Genomic DNA, 19,298 nt, shown 5'->3' on the forward strand with positions numbered 1-19,298 from the left:
TGGAGCGGCGAACCACGGCAAGTGGGAGCTGCGATCGGCCAAACTTGCGGACGCGGCAGGTAAACAAACCGGACCGGCCCGCCAGGGGTTTTCCCTGAACAAGCAGCGGCCCTAGTTTGAGAATCACTGTATTAGAGTTCTTTGATGGCGTCAACAAACATATGGACAAGGGGGATCCAGTGCACATAGTGTACTTAGATTTCCAGAAAGCCTTTGACAAGATCCTCACCAAAGGCTCTTATGTAAATTAAGTTTTCATGGGATAAGAGGGAAGATCCTTTCATGGATTGAGAACTGGTTAAAAGACAGGGAACAAAGGGTAGGAATAAATGGTAAATTTTCAGAATGGAGAGGGGTAATTAGGTGGTGTTCCCCAAGGGTCAGTCCTAGGACCAATCCTATTCAACTTATTCATAAAAGATCTGAAGAAAGGGGTAAACAGTGAAGTGGCAAAGTTTGCAGACTATACTAAACTGCTCAAGATAGTTAAGACCAAAGGAGACTATGAAGAACTTCAAAAAGATCTCACAAAACTAAGTGATTGGGCAACAAAATGGCAAATTAAATTTAATGTGGATAAATCTAAAGTAATGCACATTGGAAAATATAACCCCAACTATACATACAATATGATGGGGGCTAATTTAGCTACAACTAATCAGGAAAGAGCTCTTGGAGTCATCATGGATAGTTCTCTGAAGATGTCCACGCAGTCAAAAAAGCAAACAGGATGTTAGGAATCATTCAAAAAGGGATAGAGAATAAGACAGAGAATATCTTATTGCCCTTATGGTACACCCCCATCTTGAATACTGCGTACAGATGTGGTCTCATCTCAAAAAAGATATACTGGCATTAGAAAAAGGTTCAGAGAAGGGCAACTAAAATGATTAGGGGTTTGGAACGGGTCCCATATGAGGAGAGATTAAAGAGGCTAGGACTTTTCAGCTTGGAAAAGAAGAGACTAACGGGGGATATGATAGAGGTATATAAAATCATGAGTGGTGTGGAGAAAGTGCATAAGGAAAAGTTATTTACTTGTTCCCATAATATAAGAATTAGGGGCCACCAAATGAAATTAATGGGCAGCATGTTTAAAACAAATAAAAGGAAGTTCTTCTTCACACAGTGCACAACCTGTGGAACTCCTTGCCTGAGGAGGTTGTGAAGGCTAGAACTATAACAGGGTTTAAAATAGAACTAGAAATTCATGGAGGTTAAGTCCATAATGGTTATTAGCCAGGATGGGTAAGGAATGGTGTCCCTAGCCTGTGTGTTGGAAGGTGGAGATGGATGGCAGGAGAGAGATCACCTGATCATTACCTGTTAAGTTCACTCCCTCTAGGGCACCTGGCATTGGCCACTGTCGGCAGACAGGACACTGGGCTGGATGGACCTTTGGTCTGACCCAGTATGGCCATTCTTATGTTCTTATAATCAGAGTTCTCTGGCTTGTTTTGGGAGGAAGGGGGGCTGGATATAAGGCCGGCTTCTCTCCCAAGGCTACCAGAGACCTATTTCTAGACTTGGGCGGGGAGGGGGGGAGGAGTAGAGAGCAGAGAGGACTGGTAACTATGCAGGGGACTTATGTCTATGGTCCTGTGTCACCCCAGGATTTACTCCTGGCTTATCTGGATGTAGTGGTTGTCCTCAGAGTCTCTGTTCTGCTCTTGGTCATTTTTTTCTGGGGCAACCATGGCTCCTTGGAAAGGATAGGGGGCCCCAACATGCCTATCTGAGCTAGAGCCTCGTGCCCTAGCAGCAATAGTGTTAACTGGGTGGGAGCAAGCTGCTCCTGGGAAAGCTCCCTCCCATCGAGAGCCCCCTTTGTACTAAGCCCAGTGCTTGCACAGTGGCGCTGTCATGCCTGTAATGGGGCAGAGGAGCTCAGGAGGAAGCCGCTGCAGAGCTACCGAAGGAGGAGTGAGAAGAGAAAAAAGGCTCGTTGGTTACTGCACAGAAATGGCGAGAAAGATAACAGAAAGGGCTGGACGTAAATGAAACAACACTTGATTGCGATCGCGGAGGCAGGAGACCAGTTGGCAAGCAGGAAAAGGAGGCAAGGTCAGCACTCACTACGCTGCAGCTTTGCACGGCCTCTGGGAACTGCAGAGTAGAGGGGAGCAGCCCAGCCATATCCGAATTGTGGGAGATGCTGGGCTGCAGCAAATACCTGTAGCAGAGTTACACCAGGAGAATGTTGTGCACAATACTGAAACAAAACGTGACTGATAAATAGAAAGCTCTTCACAGGCTTGCATATTGTGTCAAAATGAAAAATTGTGTACAAAGGTCAGAAAGCCAAAGTTCATATATTTTAAATCTATCTTTCTTAGCTTGGTTGTAGAATCTGATTGTAAAATAGTTCTGACATTATAACATCTTTGGGTTTTGTCTGGAATTTCCAAAGGCTCTTCGAAAGTCAGTGAAAGAGCGAAACTCCTTTAGCTGCTGAAAAGTTCACCCTGAATATTTAGTGTCACACCCGGTCTCCTTTTCAAGCCCACTTATGTGATGGTCTGATCTAAATCAGTGGTTCTCAACCAGAGGTCTGGGGCCCCCTGCGGGGCTGTGAGCAATGTTTCAGGGGGTCCACCAAGCAGGACCAGTGTTAGACTTGCTGGGACCCAGGGCAGAAAGCCAAAGTCCCATTGCATGGGGTTGAAGCCCAGAGGCCCGAGCCCCCTCCACGCGGGGCTGAAGCTGAAGCCTGAGCAACTTAACTTCATGGGCCCCCCTGTGGCATGGGGCTCTGGGCAGTTCCCCTGCTTGCTACCCCCTAACGCTGGTCCTTGCTTTTATATGCAGAAAAACACTTGTGGAGGCACAAGGGGACTGTGGAGTTTTTAATAGGACATTGTGGGGCCTTAGAAAGAAAACTGATCTAACCTGTATATGAAAGAGAATGTGACCTCAACTCAGAAAAGTTAACCAGGGAAAAATGGAAGATGAGAATGGGGTCATTTTTAAAAGCATAACTTTTAAGTTAGGTAGATTGTTACTTGTTCATTTGGATAATAATATGGACTATGGTTCTTTTCACTTTAAAGGTTATATGTATTGTTCATCCAAGTAATAACACTTCTTCTATCAGAACATAACACTGCTTCATTTCATAGCAATGTGCACACTAGCCAGAAAAATACCACATGTGAAATTTGATTTATTTACGTAGCAGTTATGCAACACTGGCATTCTAAAATAATCTGTTCATGAATCATTGTATGAGTGGCAAGGAGAACACTTTCTCTGTTTAAAGGTTAAGACTCCCAAAGGTTTTGGCTCCCAAAACCTCCCAAGTCCTTCTCCAGTTGAGTTTGCTTTGCAAGCATTTTTTTCCTAGGGGAATCTTTGTTTAATAGGGTTTAAACCATTTAAAATAAACAAGCACACATTGTTCCATAGGAATAGAAAGGTCCGGCAACATTCTCAGTGAATAGCATTTAGTCACTTAAGAGATTTGCTTATAGATTTTCTTTAAACTATCATTCCTTAACAGCATGAACCTACAAAGTGTTAAAGTCCCATTGACTTTTCTGGCACTTGAGGGCACTCAGCATTTCATAGGAGAGATTTGGCAACTGTGTGTATATACCCCCTTCCTATTAACAGGGAGATACACTACAGTGCGTAGTGTCCCTGGAAGCTTAAAGCCTCCAACAGAGTTTGTGTGGTGACTAGGGACTTGGAAAGGCCACATTGAGTGAATTTCATCTTAAACTCTTAATGGAAAATGTCTGTTCAGCTGTAAAAACACTTGAATGCCATGAGTGCCCCTCTTATAATAATTTGGGCAGAGACTGAAAGTGAGAAACATTGCCTTTCCTTTCTTGAACAGTTCTCTATCAATGTTAGCAAGACAGTTTATCCTCTCGAAATTACAGAAGAAAAGAAAAATAGGCAATGGGGAGTGAGGCAAAGTAAGGCTGAGGCCAAAATCCAATCACTTCTAGTGCTTCTAGGAATGGGTTATCTCACAGCCATACAGCACCCTGCTAGCTGTTACTACACTTATAGCAGTCATGAAAAACTCTACATTCAAACTACAAATAAAACAACAACAAAAAAATATCAAGCCCCTCTAATACAAACATACAAATAAATTAGACTATTGGTGGTGGTATATCTTTCTGCCTTCAGCACAAGTTAGTGAATTTTATTGGTATCAGGTAAATTAACTTGTATGTTCTCAGTTGTTTTGTAGAAACTTTAACAATCAAAGAGATACTTGCAATGAACAACATAACAAAAAGTGATTTCTTAAACACATCTGTAACACAAGTATTCAAACAGTTTTGATCCATGGCTTTAAAATGCGTAGTCCCTGCAAGAAAAGCACAACCTCTAGAGCTCTCACATTTGTCCCCAACCTGACAGCAGCAATGAAGTTTATTTTACAGATACAAAGTAACCCAATAAACTTTTGGATAAGAACCCAATTTTGAAGACAGAAGCCATACTGCAATTCAACAGCACTGTTCCTGTTGTATGTTTGTCTTTCCATTGATTGTTACATCAGTGTATTAAATTAAGAAATTAAAAATGCATTCTAAATTTTACAATGGAAGACTCTGAGCTATAGCATTACATACATAATGATTTCCAGGCATGTCTGCAAAGGAAACTAAGCTAGAGATGATAGATTGTAACTACATAAACTTCAAAATATGTAACTGAATGAGTGATGGGGTCAGTGAAACAAGGTGGGTGAGGTGAGGTAATATTTTTTATTGGACCAACTTCTGTTGGTGAGAGAGACATGCTTTCGAGCTTACACAGAGCTGAAGAAAAGCTTGTCTTTCTCACCAACAGAAGTTGGTCCAATAAAAGATAATACTTCACCCACCTTGTCTCACGAATATCCTGGACCAGCACAGCTACAACAACACTGCTGGAGTCAATGTCAAGGGTTAGCAACCTGCTCTTAATCTTTCACACTTTATTTAGGCGCTTTATACTAACACGGGGCATTTTACAAGTCACCATACAAGGCTGCTTTAAGTTTTTAAATGTGCTTGTCTAATGCACTTTTCACATTCCAACAGAATACATTCTGTACTCTATTTATACCATTTGCTGCAGTATGCATCATAATCCTGATGATAATAAATACATCAAGCTGTCTCATGTTGCTTGAAATGAAAAACAACAAATATTCAGCATGATTACACTTTATACACACAATCATTTAATGATTTTAATGAAAACCAATTAAAAAAATTGCATTATTAGAGGTAGTTAAGATTACTTAAGCAAGGGTGCTAATGTTACATCAGCTGCAGTAAATCAGAACCCTACAACAACAAACAATAATACCCATGCAACGAAGCAATGACAGTTCAGTAAATAATAGATTTGTTTCAAACTTCTAAGATGGTATAATAAACAGTGAGAAAAGGAGAAGTCATATGTCCTCCTTTTAAGATACAATAAGTCTTATTAAATCAAATGGCAATTTAAGGGGGTTGTTGGTACATATGCTTTGGTGGACTCTGGAATATTAACAAATACAGATGCTAAACGGGCAGTGCTGAAGTGAACAGCTAATCAACATGTTTCTCATAACTGTTTTCATTAATTGCATATTTGAAAGCTCTGTCGTGACTTAAGGACACAGAAGACCAGTGTGAGTTTGCTAAATTCTTCTATTAACTGGCTGAGCAGCAGAATTTCTTTTTGTAGATTCTAGAGGGAGGGGAAGAACAGCTGCTATTTTGATTTCTCAATGCCAGAGTGATGGATATTAAAGCAGGTGAGATATAGAGAGTCCAGACAGAATTTCTCATCATATTATAACAACGTAAAGGGACGCTGTCAGGTCAACTATGTCCCAGAACTGAGACACATAAGTAAAGACCTTTCCAGAACCAACTGAAATCATTTCATGGTTTGGGGGGGGGGGGGGGGGGCAGAGAGGAGGGGGAGTGTCTTAAATTCCACTGGAAAATGCTTTAAAAAAAAGTCCCTTGAAGTGTTTGGGTTGTAATCGCTGCAGCATGCTGTTAGTACATGGAATCTGGAAGTAAAATTGAACAGACTCTGGCTGGAAACAAAATAAAACAAGTATTTTCATTGTGCCAGGTGAGAGAACTGCACATAATTAAATAAATAGCCTAAATAACTAGTACGCTAGATTTAAGCATTTTTAATAATCTGAGGTGATATGTTCCATACTTTTTGTAAACATATTTACCCTTGTCAGTTTCCTTTTTAAAATATTAGTTCAAAATTTAATCTAAACCACTCTACTGTGTCCCCAAAAGAAATACCCCATTAATCTCTATTGTAAAGTTAATGAGGTCACTGAAGTAAATGGAGTTACACCAGGGATGGATCTGTACAATCAAGTGGTCTACAGTACAGTAAGTATGATAAAATCTTTAGTTATTTTAAAGGGGAAAGTATTTTCCTAACTGTAAGAATCTTTAAGGATAAAAGCAGAGTTTTGAGAAATTGCAAAAAGTTGAGTGCTAAGGAGTAATAACTCCATTTAGCACTATTCTACTTAGGGGTCTCTTATAAATACAATGAATGTGTTTATAGGTCTAAGAAGCTTATATAATCATATTTTGAAAAGTACAGGCAGCAATTGTATGGTTTGTTTTTTAATCCAGACACAGAGTAGGGTCCCAATGCTCTCGTCTCTCCAGGAAGCATGACAGACCAGCTGGATGTTGCTTTGATTGCCTGGCCACTTTTTAAAGTCATTTTGAATCTGTGGAGTTTAGTTTGAACAATTACTTCACAATACTGGGGCAAGACTTATTGCCATGGTATTAGGTATCTGTCAGTGGGGGCAATTTAATTTGGGTTTCCCACATCCCAGGTGAGTGCTCTAACCAATGGGCTAAAAGTTATAGTGGGAACCATGCCCACCGCCTCCTCCGGCTGGCTTTTGAATAGGACATTTGAGCACTCCTACAGCAGCAGACCCTGCACACGATTTAGACGGCTGAATCCCTGTCGTCCCTGTGACTCAGGCAGGAAATCTGGATGGTGTGGACTGCACTCTCAGCAAGTTTGCAGATGACACTAAACTCGGAGGCGTGGTAGATACACTAGAGGGTAAGGATCGGATACAGATGGACCTAGACAAATTAGAGGATTGGGCCAAAAAAAAACCTGATGAGGTTCAACAAGGACAAGTGCAGAGTCCTGCACTTAGGACGGAAGAATCCCATGCACTGCTACAGACTAGGGACCGAATGGCTAGGTAGCAGTTCTGCAGAAAAGGACCTAGGGGTCACAGTGGACGAGAAGCTGGATATGAGTCAACAGTGTGCTCTTGTTGCCAAGAAGGCTAACGGCATTTTGGGCTGTATAAGTAGGGGCATTGCTAGCAGATCAAGGAACGTGATCGTTCCCCTTTATTCGACATTGGTGAGGCCTCATCTAGAATACTGTGTCCAGTTTTGGGCCCCACACTACAAGAAGGATGTGGAAAAATTGGAAAGAGTCCAGCGGAGGGCAACAAAAATGATTAGGGGTCTGGAGCACATGACTTATGAGGAGAGGCTGAGGGAACTGGGATTGTTTAGTCTCCAGAAGAGAAGAATGAGGGGGGATTTGATAGCAGCCTTCAACTACCTGAAGGGGGGTTCCAAAGAGGATGGAGCTCGGCTGTTCTCAGTGGTGGCAGATGACAGAACAAGGAGCAATGGTCTCAAGTTGCAGTGGCGGAGGTCCAGGTTGGATATTAGGAAACACTATTTCACTAGGAGGGTGGTGAAGCACTGGAATGCGTTACCTAGGGAGGTGGTGGAGTCTCCTTCCTTGGAGGTTTTTAAGGCCCGGCTTGACAAAGCCCTGGCTGGGATGACTTAGTTGGGAATTGGTCCTGCTTTGAGCAGGGGGTTGGACTAGATGACCTCTTGAGGTCCCTTCCAACCCTGATATTCTATGATTCTATGATCTGGGTTTGACCGCATGCCCAGAGGCATAAACGTAGGTGCCTTGGGAACTTTTACCCTGAAACGTTAGGTGTTGAGTGAGTTTAGGCACCTACAGAGTTAGTCAGGAGTTTTGTGCACTGCAGTAGAGCCATCCCTGGCACTTAGCACCTAGCTCCTTTTGTGCATCGAGGCCAGAACGCCTCATTTGTTGAGTCGCTGAGCACTCTCGACTGCCTTTGTACTTGAATGGAAGTTGAGGATTCTCATCATCTTATAGGATTGGGTCCATAATGCTGCTGTGGGATTGAAACTTGATCATTACCTGTTAGGTTCACTCCCTCTGGGACACCTGGCATTGGCCATTGTCAGAGGACAGGATACTGGGCTGGATGGACCTTTGGTCTGACCGAGTATGGCCGTTCTTATGTTATTATGACACGGTGGAAAATGGCAAGACTAGCAAAAATGCATTATGGTGCATTTAAAAACTGTGATGGTTTTGTAGAAATGAAGGAACAAACAGATGCTCTCTCTCCATCCCTCATCCCACCCAAACAGCAGCTTTAATGTAGTTAGAAATCTTGTAGGAGTTAGGAAACTCGTTTTCGCAGTGAAGTACCACAATTTCTAAGCATGATTGGAGACAGTGCTCTTTCTTTCACCTCTTTATAATAGTTTATAATAATCAACCATGGGGCAAGAGTCTTTTTATTGGTGGTGATGAGAGTTAACAGTTACTCGCGGTAGGATGGTGAATTCAATTTATTAAGTATTCCAGTGTTCCTGAAGCACAGTGATTGCAAAAGTACTCTTAGTTAGCCCCTACCTAGGGATTTTCATCTTCAGAGTGCAGTACAAACTTCAACCAATTTAATTCTAAAGCAAGAGTTCCTGTTTGAGAATGTGGAAATGGGAGGAAAATACTTACAATAGAAAAGATGCACAGAGTGAGAGTGTTCTGCATTAAAAGAAGACCCCCAAACACAGATTTCCTACCAAAATGAAAGCCACATACTTTTACTCTCGATCTATTTTTCCTCTTTACTTATTTTCTTCTTTATTAAAAGTCATTTTCTGACACACAGATCTGCCCTCCAGCTTCACATTTTAGAAACCAAAACAGAAAGTGCAAAGAGCTCTTGAAATGGAAGCAAAATGTAAAAAAACATGAGCACATCCAGCCTCTGGGGGAAGAGGCCCTTTCCTAGGAGTCCTGGCAACAGAGAAACTAGACATCATCATCTGCTACCATGCAGTGGGAAAGCCATGGTGGTGCACCCTTCATAGGTGGGTCTTAGACCACTTTGACCCCTTTCAGCTCTGTCTTTCCAGGAAAAAATAAATTAACTTTTTTCTAGGGATTTTCACTACTCTGAGCTGTGCTCCAGATCCAATAATGTATGTTTATACTGCAAAGTTCTGTGCTTCCACACCATTCTATTGTTCCTGACATCCAATAGCAAAGGTCGGATGCAGATCAGGATGAGCAGTCTTGTTCGAGTGTGCAGTTACTTGCATTTCTAATTCTGAACTCAGCACACACAACAGTGGGGCAGATTAGCTGCGTCTGACTTGCACATTGCTCTATAACTTGGTATTCAACCCCAAGAAACACTGCTAATAAAACTGAGTAAAATGATGCTGTCCCAAAGAGCTGCTGGCAATATATCAGCCAGAATGATCACAAATGATGTATCATCTGTCCCTCTGTTCATTTGACACAGATATCCTGTGCACTACATCAACCCCCTTGAACTCTCTTATCTCTCTGAATGCAGAACTTTAAGTCACCTGATGGCTATGCTGTACGATTTCACCAAAAATCTACACTACAGTGTTGTTTTTGGCATTTCGATTAAGGGACTATAATATTTCAATATGAAAATTATATTTATCAGTTTTATAGTTCTTAACTTCATCAGGTGCCGATTTTGTCTTTCACCAGCCAGCTTGTTTCTCAATTGTGCTTGTTACAATGTCCAATTATTAAATTTAATAGTAACGGGAACGTCTTAGGCACTGGACAACATGGTGGATGTAAAGATCTGTTGCAAGATCTGGGGGATCTGCTTGGTATCCATGGCAATAAAAGACCGGCCTGCTGGTAGCATCTTCTGCAGCCTAGGGATCAGAATGGGAAGGGAAAAAGAATTACCATTGCAAATTATGTTCCTGACAGCAAACCAAAGAGTCCAGAGAGTTCCTTAAGAAAGGATGTTTTTACTTTTGAATACCTTGCTGATACATGCCATTCACACTGCTGTCACTATGCAATTAAAAGCTTGGGAAAGCAGCAGCGCAAGGAAACACTGAAAGGGGTTATGTCACAGAGGTCTTTTCAGCAAGACAACTGACCTGTTTCCACAGATTTCCATTCCTTTGTTATTGTCCCTATTTCTGGTGTGTGAAAATCTCTGCTGAGATTAAGGTACCAGTGACCAAACAAGGTACAGTATTAGCACAGCTGATCTTCTAGAAACAACTATAAACTCACTCTCTGTAGGGGATCATTTAGTTCATTTAAAAATGTTACTGTACTAACTTAAGTGTTTGGTAAACCTTAACTCCTCCACCCCACAAAAACTACGGATTTTATCTGAAGTTTTATATATTGGCTATAAATGTGCTGTTGATATGTCAGTTTCTAGCCTACAATAGGTTAAAATGAATTCATGTTTTACTACAGCTGCTAGCCCGAGGCCTAAGGTAGTCAGCCTTGTACATTTTTATTCAACGCTTTTAATAGTATAAAAGATACACATTACAAAATTCACATCACTAATATTTAATCAGCAGTTTTGGTGTATACTGTTTCACTGATTTTTTAAAACAAGTTTTAATTTATATTTGTGTCCCACTGTCATTTCCCCATAGACTATAAACTCAATCCCAGAGATCTCCCAGTTGAAATGAAAATATAAACCATGTGGAAATATACAAGCCATGTGGAAAGAAAAACTAATAAAAGTAACTCCCCTCCCCCCTAAAATTATATTTGAAAGGAAAGCTTTGCTTAATTATGCACATACATGCAGTTGTATTTCAGTGGTACTGTGTCATGTATATATATATATGTATTCTATATCTAGTAAATTGGGCAAATTGATAACCTCTTTTCCTCATGGATGAATGTGGATGATGAACCCATTTTTCCAGTAGGAAAAATAAAACTCAACCTCCAATAATATTTCAAACTAGGAGTTCTTTATGGGGAACACAAACAATAGATTGATGGAACCTGCAGAAATACAATGCACTGCGCACATTCCAAACCTTTTAAAATTATACCACATGCTATGACCTAACTCCTTCTGGGCTTGATCCTACTACCCTTTAAGTCAATGACCTTTTTTTTTTTTAAAAAAGCAGAATTGGCCCTTTAACATTAGTGGTAACTGGCACATGTTTACGATACAGATAATAGCTTTGTGTTGTATGTACCGGCGACTGGGCAGCAGATGCAGAAGGTTGGTTTGTATAAAAGTTCTCTGTCTTCCCTGTATCATCTCAAGCTATGACTAGGGCCCTACCAAATTCCCGGCCACGAAAAACGTGTTACGGACTGTGATATCTGGTTTCCCACCATGAAATCTGGTCTTTTGTGTGCTTTTACCCTATACTATACAGATTTCAGGGAGGAGACCAGCATTTCTCAAATTGGGGATACTGAGCCAAAAGGGAGTTTCGGGGGGGTCGCAAAGTTATTTTAGGGGGATTGGGGTATTGCCACCTATAACTTCTGTGCTGTCTTCAGAGCCAGGCTGCCAGAGAATGGCAGCTGTTGGCTGGGCGCCCAGCTCTGAAGGCATCGCCCTGCCAGCAGCAGCGCAGAAGTAAGGATGGCAATACCATAGCATGCCACCCTTACTTCTGCGCTGCTGCCTTCAGAGCTGGGCAGCCGGAGAGTGGCGGCTGCTGACTGAGGGTCCAGCTCTGCAGGCAGCAGTGCAGAAGTAAAGGAAGCAATACTATACCATGCCATCCTTACTTCTGCGCTGCTGCTGGCGGCGGCTCTGCCTTCAGAGCTGGGATCGCAGCCAGTAGCCGCTGCTCTCCAGCTACCTATCTCTGAAGGCAGCGCCATCGCCAGCAGCAGCACAGAAGAAAGGGTAGCAGTACCGCAACCCCCTCTACAATAACCTTGAGACCCCTCCCAACTCTTTTTGGGTCAGGACCCCTACGATTACAACACCATGAAATTTCAGATTTAAATAGCTGAAATCATGAAATTTATGATTTTTAAAAACCTGTGACCGTGAAATTGACCAGAATGGACTGTGAATTCGGTAGGGCCCTAGTTATGATATAGGCTATGGAGCCATAATCAGAAATATAGTTAGTTTTTAGGCATCCCTCACATTGCTAAACATCTCCCGAGTTTCAGTTTAATCTACTTTGGATTAGACTATGTACATGTATTTTTAACTCCCACATTAGGGAAGAGTCCAGGGGTGCTGATTTGTGGCCAAAACCTTAATTCCATACTGGATTTATGTCTTTGAAAGCCCCTACCTTGGAGCCGGAGAACTGAATGGACACCCTTTTGATGCCACCAATGCCCTGAACTTGCTGGAAAAAGTTGCTGTTAAGTAGCATAAAGCCTATGCTGCCACCACTACTCGCAGCAATATATTTACCTGTCTGCCTGGTCTCCTAAGGATCCTATGAATATGGCAAAAGCATTAACTTGAGGGTTGATGGTCAAGGTTTGGGCAAATCTTGCTGGTGGGATACCATATCGTTCAAGGTTTGCATCGCTCAAGACTATGACAAAATATTCATCAGCCTCTTCTTTGGCAATTTCACGAACAGCATGCTCCGTCCCTTCCAGAGTATGGTCTCCACTCATACAGAATTGAGCATGGGCATGCATTATCTGGGTACACAACAAAGTCAAAAGGAAATGTACAGAGAGAACTATTCCAAATAAAACACACATTTAGTTGTTATGAAAAGGGGCAAACATTCTTCTAAGCCATATTAAGTGAAACACATTTAGAAAGGGGCATCTTGCTCCATATTTTAGAGAATATGCAGCATTTTAGGGTTCATTTCACTCAATACAAACATAAAATCTTAAAACCCAATTTGCAATGTCAGAACTGGAAAAATCACACTGAGGGAATTTAGCTTTCAGAACTAGAGAGTGAAGAAGTAAAACACTTTTGTAGGCTGGAGATTGGGTTTCCATATTGCTATAGATCTGAGGGAGAATACCCTGACCAAATCCCACCTGTTCATAATGTATATTAGACTCATGCAGGGGTCGGCAACCTCTGGCACGCAGCTTGCTAGGGTAAGCACCCTGGCGGGCCGGGCCAGTTTGTTTACCTGCTGCGTCAGCAGGTTCGGCCGATGGTGGTTCCCACTGGCTGTGGTTCACCATCCCAGGCCAATGGGGGCTGCGGGAAGCCGCGCGGGTGAGGGATGTGATGGCTACGGCTTCCCACCACCGCCATTGGCCTGGAGTGGCAAACCGCGGCTAGTGGGAGCCATGATCAGCTGAACCTGCCGATGCGGCAGGTAAACAAACCGGCCCGGCCCACCAGGGTGCTTACCCTAGCGAGCCGCGTGCCAGAGGTTGCCGACCCCTGGACTAATGGACTTCAGTATGAAGTGTTATTACCACATACAAGACTCATGATCAGATTAAATAATTTTGTTGCCCTCTGCACTGTGGAAAATGGGCTCCCCCCACCTTTCTTAAAGTGCTTTCGTCCCATACATGCCGCCACCACCCCACACAGATCACAGAATGCCCCTCTCTCCCCAGACCCCTGAATGCGTCTCCTATTCCACATATATCCACAACCCTACACCAGCCCCTACTTATTCTGACAGCCACCCACATATCCCAGCAGCCCTAACATACATCCCAATCCGCAGGCCCCAATATTCTGCACTCACCCCATAGCCCACCAACAACTCTCCCCAGCTCCTCACTGCTGCCCCCCTGACTCAGTGCTCCCTCCCAGGCTAGGGCAGCTTCTCTCAATCCCAGTTGCCCCGCTCCACTTCCTCTCCTTTTCCGGCCCATGTGCACACGGCCTCGAACTGCTCAGGTCTGGCCCAGCCACTCCTCCATCATGACAGAGGGGTGTACACCCCAAATCTGAGTGAGTGATGATGTGATCTGGTGCACAGGGTGGCTGCAACACTCAGTTTTGTTTGGCGGTCGGGGGCCTCTTTCAGTGGGGCTCCGTGAAAGTGCCCCAAGTGAACATTGGTTAATTTGAGCCTGCTCATGGTGACAATATAGACTTTAACATTATTTAAACATATGGTTTACAAAACAAGAGAGAAATGTGTTATTCTGCATTGGAGAATGTGGAGGACAAAGCCATTTCCTATGAAAAAGTTAAGGAGTTTGGTCAGTGGAAAACCCAGTTCTCCTAGTCTAATACAACAGCCTATTTCTGGAAACAAACAAACAAACAAAAACAACCCACTTAGTAAGAGACACGCTGATTTAGAAAAGAAAGATTTTCCCATGAAACTGTCAGCTTAAATATACAGTTCCACAGCACCATTCTGTTAATTAGTTAAATTCTATGTTATAGTCAGATTTTCTGTTGCTTTGATGTAGCAAAGGTTTCCTAACTACATTTACAGTACATGTTCACTTTGCAATGATGGTTTAACATCTTTTCAGTCTAGGAGTTTACATACTCTTACTGCTATTACAGCACTTTATGGCTTCCAAGGACTGTACAAACAAGTATTAAGGATCACCCCCAGAGTTTCCCTCATCAGTGGCTACATGTTAACAATAATACTTTTTTATTAATGGAGAGCTTTCTACATAGCTGTACCAACTGATCAGTGTGTATGGGACTTCCTGTGATCATTAATGGACTGTTTAGGACAGTTCAAGAGAGATGCATCCTTATTCTATTCTATTTTTAAAAGTCTAAAAGGTTTTTCCCCAGCTTCATGTACATACATAGCTCCTCATATCGCTCCTTCGCCTCCCTTCCAGCAACTTCCCTTCTCTTTACTTTTTGTATTCTGTGACATGTAGGAACTTATCCTCAGCATTGTAGAATCCTTGATTATCCAGAGCTATTTATCAACAGGATTTACCTTAATAATCTCTAATCTTTGCTTATTGTTCTTGGGAACTTTGTCACTCCCAACCAATGCAATGTTGAAGCCATCTCCTGAATGTCCAACGATATCGTACTGCAGGAAAGAGAATGAAAGAGTAATCTGTTAAGAATAAGGAGTGACTGCTGACTCAGAATGACATGAAGTCTGATCAAAGGCAATTTGCTTTTAACTAAAAGATAAATGCTGATGGCGGTTTACATTTATGATCAGTTTAAAGGAACTGACTACAATTTCTCACTACCACTAAAACACTTTTGCAAGATAAAATTGCCCAAACTAATTAAAATAAGCAGCAGTAACTCATTATATTTCTAGCACCTGATTCTGACTCATTCCACCAGTTTTACAGCGGTGTTAAGTGAGATTAGAATCTTAGCTTTTCACACTGTCCATTTTATTTGTAGAGTTACAATTTACTCTCTTCTCCCTGCAATCTGGCACACAAGAAGTGGATTGTTAAAGTGTAGTTCTGAGGTTTGACAAGCTGTTTATGTGATCTCATTCTGATCTGGGAAAAAAAAAAGTGTTACACACTATTTTTTAAAATCCATCCTTCACTTTTTAGGTCTGCACAACAGATCAAAACTATGGCTGGAAATACACAGAGGGTTGAATTCCAAGCGCCCCATTATGTTTTCTGATTTTTAATAACGATAATAATAGGATTGCATTCAGCATACTCTGGGCTTAGTAGAGGAACAAATCCAGTACAGTAATGGTCACATGGTGAAAGCAATACAAAACCATTCAATACTATATCGCTTTCAAAGATTATATATATTTTGTCCAAAACAATATGGATTACTTTCTAAATTATGTAAAGTGCAGAGATGAGGTTCTCTTGGGTTTAAAGTTGTATGACTCTTTTGTAATGTGCTATCTCTTTGGATCTGGACCTTCTGATTTCTTCTCCAGATAGCTGTTCTGACATTGATGTTAGTGTACCAACTTTAAAGGGGTATTCCATATTTTGCAGCCTGGGAATACCACCCTGCTGCTTAGCACAAGACAATAATGAATGAGCCTTTCACTCTGAAGCTACTGGGTTCAAACTGAATTTAGGTGACTTGTGAAAATAGGCTTTGAATAGCGCCTAGTCCACGGATCGGCAACCTTTGGGATGCGGCCTGCCAGGGAAATCACCTGGCGGGCTGGGCCGGTTTGTTTACCTGCCCTGTCTGCAGGTTCGGCCGATCGCGGCTCCCATTGGCCTTGGTTCGCTGTTCCAGGCCAATGGGGGCTGCGAGAAGTGGCGTGGATCAAGGGATGTGCTGGTTGTCCTTCCCACAGCCCCCATTGCCTGGAATGGTACCGCAGACGCAGTAGGGCTTTCCCTGGTGGGCCGCGGGCCAAAGGTTGCCGATCCCTGTTCTAGTCCATACATCACAAAACCAAGCCACAGTTTGGTATGTTTCTCATCCCTGTATGAGAGAGGTCCACGACTAGTGTATATGGGCAACTGCAGGCCAAGGCTAAAAGGTATCTGAAAAACTACTTGGAAGCTTGAGCACCTGGCTGCAGTAGGACTGACTTACTCAGTGCTATTAGTCTCACACTTTAAGAATCATTGGCACGGAAAGGCTTAAGAAAGCAGCTTCCCAAATAACAGCTATTATAAAAAGAAGTCAAATGCAGAACATCTTGGTCTTCCATTTAGCTTTCAGTGTCTAGAAGCAGAAGTAGAACCCAAAATGCTTTTTCTCATGAATTCCATTGGGAGTAAAGATTAAGTAAGAATTAAGGACTTTGGGTGTGATCCTGGTGGAAGTTTTTAAACACAGTGCAAGTTAGCCTCACACATTAGCCTCACAGGCATGGCTGCACACACAAGGGAGATTAAAGAGGCTATAAACATTAAAAAATCAATAATAATGGGAGATATCAACTATTCCCATATTGACTGGGTATATGTCACCTCAGGACAGGATGCAGAGATAAAGTTTCATGACACCTTAAATGACTGCTTCTTGGAGCAGATAGTCCTGGAACCCACAAGAGGAGAGGCAATTCTTGTTTTAGTCCTAAGTGGAGCACAGGATCAGGTCCAAGAGGTGAATATAGCTGATCCACTTGGTAATAGTGACCCTAACATAACAAAATGTAGCATCCCTGGGGGAAGGGGAACACCAAAGCAGCCCACCATGGTAGCAATTAATTTCAGAAAGGGAAGCTACACAAAAATGAGGAGGTTAGTTAAACAGAAATTAAAAGGTACAATGCCAAAAGTGAAATCCCTGCAAGCTGCATGGAAAATTTTTAAAGACACCATAACAGAGGCTCAATTTAAATGTATATCCCAAATTTAAAAACATAGTAAGAGGACCAAAAAAGTGCCACCATGGCTAAACAACAAAAGTAAAAGAAGTTAGAGACAAAAAGGCATTCTTTAAACAGTGGAAGTTAAATCCTAGTGAGAAAAACAGAAAGGAGCATAAACTCTAGCAAATGAAGTGTAAAAATATAATTAGGAAGGCCAACAAACAAACAAACAAACAAACGTGAAGAACAGCTATCCAAAGACTCAAAAAGTAACAGCAAAAAATGTTTAAGTACATCAGAAGCAGGAAACCTGCTAAACAACCAATGGGGCCACTGGATGATTGAGATGCTAAAGGAGCCCTTAAGAGAGATAATGCTATTGTGGAGAAACTAAATGAATTCTTTGCATCAGTCTTCATGGCTGAGGATGTGAGGGAGATTTCCAAACTTGTCAAATCTGAGGAACTGTCCCAGCTTGAGGTGTTATTAGAGGAGGTTTTGGAACAAATTGATAAACTAAACAGTAATAGGTCACCAGGACCAGATGATATTCACCCAAGAGTTCTGAAGGACCTCAAATGTGAAATTGCAGAACTAACTGTGGTATGTAACCTATCATTTTAATCATCTTCTGTACCAGATGACTGGAGTATAGCTAATGTGACACCAATTTTAAAAAAAGACTCCAGAGGTGATCCTGGCAATTCCAGGCCAGCAAGCCTAACTTCAGTACCATGCAAATTGGTTGAAACTATAGTAAAGAACAGAATTATTAGACACACAGATGAACACAATTTGTTGGGGAAGAGTCAACATGGGTTTTGTAAAGGGAAATCATCCCTCACCAATCTACTAGAATTTTTTTTGGGGGGGTCAACAAGCATATGGATAAGGGGGATCCAGTGGATAAAGTGTACATAGATTTTCAGAAAGCCTTTGACAAGGTCCCTCACAAATAGCTCTTAAGCAAAGGAAGCTGTCATGGGATCAGAGGGAAAGTCCTCTTATGGATCAATAACCGGTTAAAAGATAGGAAACAGAGGGCAGGAATAAATGGTCAGTTTTCAGAATGGAGAGAGGTAAATAGTAGTGTCCCCCAGGGGTCTGTACTGGGACCAGTCCTATTAAACATATTCATAAATGGTCTGGAAAAAGGGGTAAACAGGGAGGTGGCAAAATTTGCAGATGATACCAAACTGCTTTGGAGTTAACTATCTTGAGTAGACTGTGCAGAGTTACAAAGGAATCTCACAAAACTGGGTGTCTAGACAACAAAATGGCAGATGAAATTCAATGTTGATAAATGCAAAGTAATGCACATTGGAAAACATAATCCCAACTATACATATACAATGTAAAAAAGGGTCTAAATTAGCTGTTACCACTCAAGAAAAAGATCTTGGAGTAATTGTAGATAGTTCTCTGAAAACATCCACTCAATATGCAGTGGCATTTAAATGATTAGGGGTATGGAACAGCTTCTATATGAGGACAGATTAGTAAGAGGCTGGGAATTTTCAGCTTGGAAAAAAGTCGAGTAAAGGGGGATATGTTGGAAGTCTATAAAATCATGACTGGTGTGGACAAGACGAATAGAGAAGTGTTGTTTACTCCTTCTCATAACACAAGAACTAGGAGTCACTAAATTAAATTAATAGGCAGCAGATTTAAAACAAACAAAAGGAAGTATTTCTTCATACAACACACAGTCAACCTGTGGAACTCTTTGCCAGAGGATGTTGTGAAGGCCAAGACTATAACACGGTTCAAAAATGAACTAGATAAATTCCTGGAGGATAGGTCCATCAATGGCTATTAGCCAGGATGGACAGGGATGCAAAACTATGCTCTGAAGTGTTCCCTAGCCTCTGTTTGCCAGAGGCTGAGAATGGGTGACAGAGGATGGATCACTTGATGATTACCTGTTCTGTTCATCCCCTCTTAAGCATCTGCCATTGCCCACTGTGGGAAGACAGGATACTGTGCTAGATGGACTATTGGTCTGACCCAGTATGGCCATTCTTATGTTCTCCTGAA

The 19,298-nt window shown here is 41.9% G+C and overlaps 1 protein-coding gene across 1 annotated transcript in view; it reads right to left on the bottom strand.

Moving 5' to 3' along the window:
- Window positions 1-4,121: 4,121 nt before the first annotated feature.
- The window catches only part of VWA8 (von Willebrand factor A domain containing 8), a 264,570-nt gene continuing 249,393 nt past the window's right edge, over window positions 4,122-19,298 (bottom strand). Inside the window, 3 exon segments of the mRNA XM_054013957.1 lie at window positions 4,122-10,013; window positions 12,530-12,768; window positions 14,976-15,074. Of these exon segments, the coding sequence (XP_053869932.1) occupies window positions 9,905-10,013; window positions 12,530-12,768; window positions 14,976-15,074 (447 nt within the window). The 3' untranslated portion in view covers window positions 4,122-9,904.

Source organism: Malaclemys terrapin, chromosome 1 (assembly GCF_027887155.1).
Source record: "Malaclemys terrapin pileata isolate rMalTer1 chromosome 1, rMalTer1.hap1, whole genome shotgun sequence".
Taxonomy (NCBI): Eukaryota; Metazoa; Chordata; order Testudines; family Emydidae; genus Malaclemys; species Malaclemys terrapin.